Below are 2,500 nucleotides of genomic sequence, written 5' to 3'. Positions count from 1 at the left end.
CACAGGGGGCACAGACCGCTGGACCCAAGGTGCCCGTGTTTCCCTCGCAAGGCGGCGACTCAGACCGTAACAACTTGGGGTCCTATCCCATGGTGCTGCACTACTAGCACGTAACCAGTTTTAACCGGTTTTAATACACTAGTAGCACACAACCAGTTTTAATCAGTTTTGACACTAGTAGCAGATAACCAGTTTTGATACACAAAACACACCCACCTACCTTAAAGATGGAAAGACGCTGAGTTTTCAGGCATTTTTTCTGTGGAATAAAGATGACCAGTGTCAGTTTTATTCATCTACGTTCGTCGTTCGTGCCCGTTGTACCCTTACATAGGATGGTGCCGTCAAGTCAGCAGGCTGGTGCAGCTTGGTAGCCGGTGCCCACAGCTAGGGTTGTGCTAGTCCAAGAACCATCATTTGTTAAAGATCATTCAACATCCTTTTGACATTTGGTCAGATTTGAAATAACCTAGCCAGTTTGAAAGAGGAACACACAATCATCATAGACCACACACAAGGTGACCTTATATCCCATTCCACACACACTTTAAAACCGCCCTGATATGGCCCTTCGTGGTCGGCTGGGCGTTAAGCAAACAAACAAACAAACAAACACACTTTAAACACTACTGTTCTGTTTCACAATAAAGATATCAACACCATTCCACACACACTTCAAACACTACTGTTCTGTTTCACAATGAAGATATCAACACCATTCCACACAATATTCCATATCAATCATGTTGCAGGCATTATCACGTTATGGGATGTGAACAGTTGTGATGCGTTCTGTGTGTGTTGTATTCTGTATAATCTGAAGCAAACAGGCTCAACATAATAATTATTTGATAATAATAATACCAATAATAACTTGAGTTTCTAGCTTGTATATCAACATTGGAATGATTCAAATATATAGAATTAAGTTGGCATGCATGTATATAAAGGTGGTATGATTGTAAACTGTTTTATTCTGATATCTTCACATTATTAAGGTGGTATGATTGTATACTGTTTTATTCTGGTATCTTCACATTTTAAATCATGTTCATTTTACCTTTGTTACCTATGTTATAGGAGTTGGTATAAATGTATGGCTCTGTCAAATGCATGTATTTGTGATTATGTTCGGTACGCATATATCTATCCATTGTAACCTTGTAGAAGTAAGCTATCCATTCACTGGATGAATCAACATTATCACCAAAATTGAAATGTAAACAGTGCTGACCTTTTAAATGACAGTTGATTGGTTCATCTGTTGTTGTGTACATGACGTCATGCATCCAAACACCAGATGGTGTGGTTACACTCAGTGCATTGCTATAGTGTGAGTCTGTTGGTTGCACCAGATGGTGTGCTTACACAGTGCATTGCTATAGTGTGAGTCTGTTGGTTGCACCAGAGAATTGAGACAATGTTTCTGTGTAATGCTTGTATTTCTTTGTATTACTTAAACTTTTGTCATTTGATGAATATATGTGTGTTTGTGTGTGTGTGTGTGTGTGTGTGTGTGTGTGTGTGTGTGTGTGTTTGAAGACAACCTATTTTATGTTTTTTTTATGTAAAGAGTTGGATTGCCATGTAAGTGTTTTTCTCCAATTCTCTCCCCCTCCCTCTCTCTCTCCCTCTTCGTCTCTCACTCCCTGGTATGCAGCATGCTCATGTCAACACATACGTTGAATAAGATTGCATTTGATTTAACATGCGATGTGCCATGCGCGCATACAGGATGTGTGCTTGCTTTGTGTATTGATACTGTTTGCCCAGTAATCAGAAGATGCCTTTGTGTTGTATAGACATTGGTCATATGACTGGTGTTTGTGTTGTATAGACATTGGTCATGTGACTAGTGTTGTATAGACATTGATCATGTGACTAGTGTTGTACAGACATTGATCATGTGACAGGTGTTAGTGTTGTATAGACATTGGTCATGTGACTAGTGTTGTATAGATATTGGTCATGTGACTAGTGTTGTATAGATATTGGTCATGTGACTAGTGTTGTACAGACATTGATCATGTGACTAGTGTTGTATAGACATTGATCATGTGACTAGTGTTGTACAGACATTGATCATGTGACTAGTGTTGTACAGACATTGATCATCAGTGTGACAAGTGTTTGTGTTGTATTGATACAGTTCGTTTGACAAGTGAATGTTGCTTATGCTGTGTGGACATTACTAATACGACAGGTGTGTGTGGCTTATGCTGTGTGGACATTACTAATACGACAGGTGTGTGTGGCTTATGAGCATGGCGCACAATCTTCTCTCAATTGTCTTTTGTGGCTGTGTACATTATGTGTCTCTTACTATTGAAATCAATCGAGACAATAAACAGATAAACTTTTATAGCCTGAAGTCTCCCCCCCCCCCCCCCCCCCCACACTTTTTCTGTTTCTGCCTCTTCTGTCTCTGGATTTTGTGTGTGTTAGTTAGTGTATGTGTGTGTGTGTGTGTGTGTGTCACTGTGTGTGTGTGTGTGTGTGT

General features: G+C 39.8%; 1 protein-coding gene across 1 annotated transcript in view; it reads left to right on the top strand.

Moving 5' to 3' along the window:
- The window catches only part of LOC138974848 (zinc finger protein 892-like), a 21,407-nt gene extending 19,062 nt beyond the window's left edge, over nucleotides 1–2,345 (top strand). Inside the window, exon 10 of the mRNA XM_070347573.1 lies at nucleotides 1–2,345. This exon is cut by the window's left edge and continues 732 nt beyond it. Within this exon, the coding sequence (XP_070203674.1) occupies nucleotides 1–107 (107 nt within the window). The 3' untranslated portion in view covers nucleotides 108–2,345.
- The last annotated feature ends 155 nt before the right edge of the window (nucleotides 2,346–2,500 follow it).

The sequence above is a fragment of the Littorina saxatilis genome, linkage group LG8, assembly GCF_037325665.1.
Source record: "Littorina saxatilis isolate snail1 linkage group LG8, US_GU_Lsax_2.0, whole genome shotgun sequence".
Lineage (NCBI taxonomy): Eukaryota > Metazoa > Mollusca > Gastropoda > Littorinimorpha > Littorinidae > Littorina > Littorina saxatilis.
The sequence above is the reverse complement of the archived record's forward strand: the minus strand, read 5'-3'. Positions and strand labels throughout refer to the sequence as shown.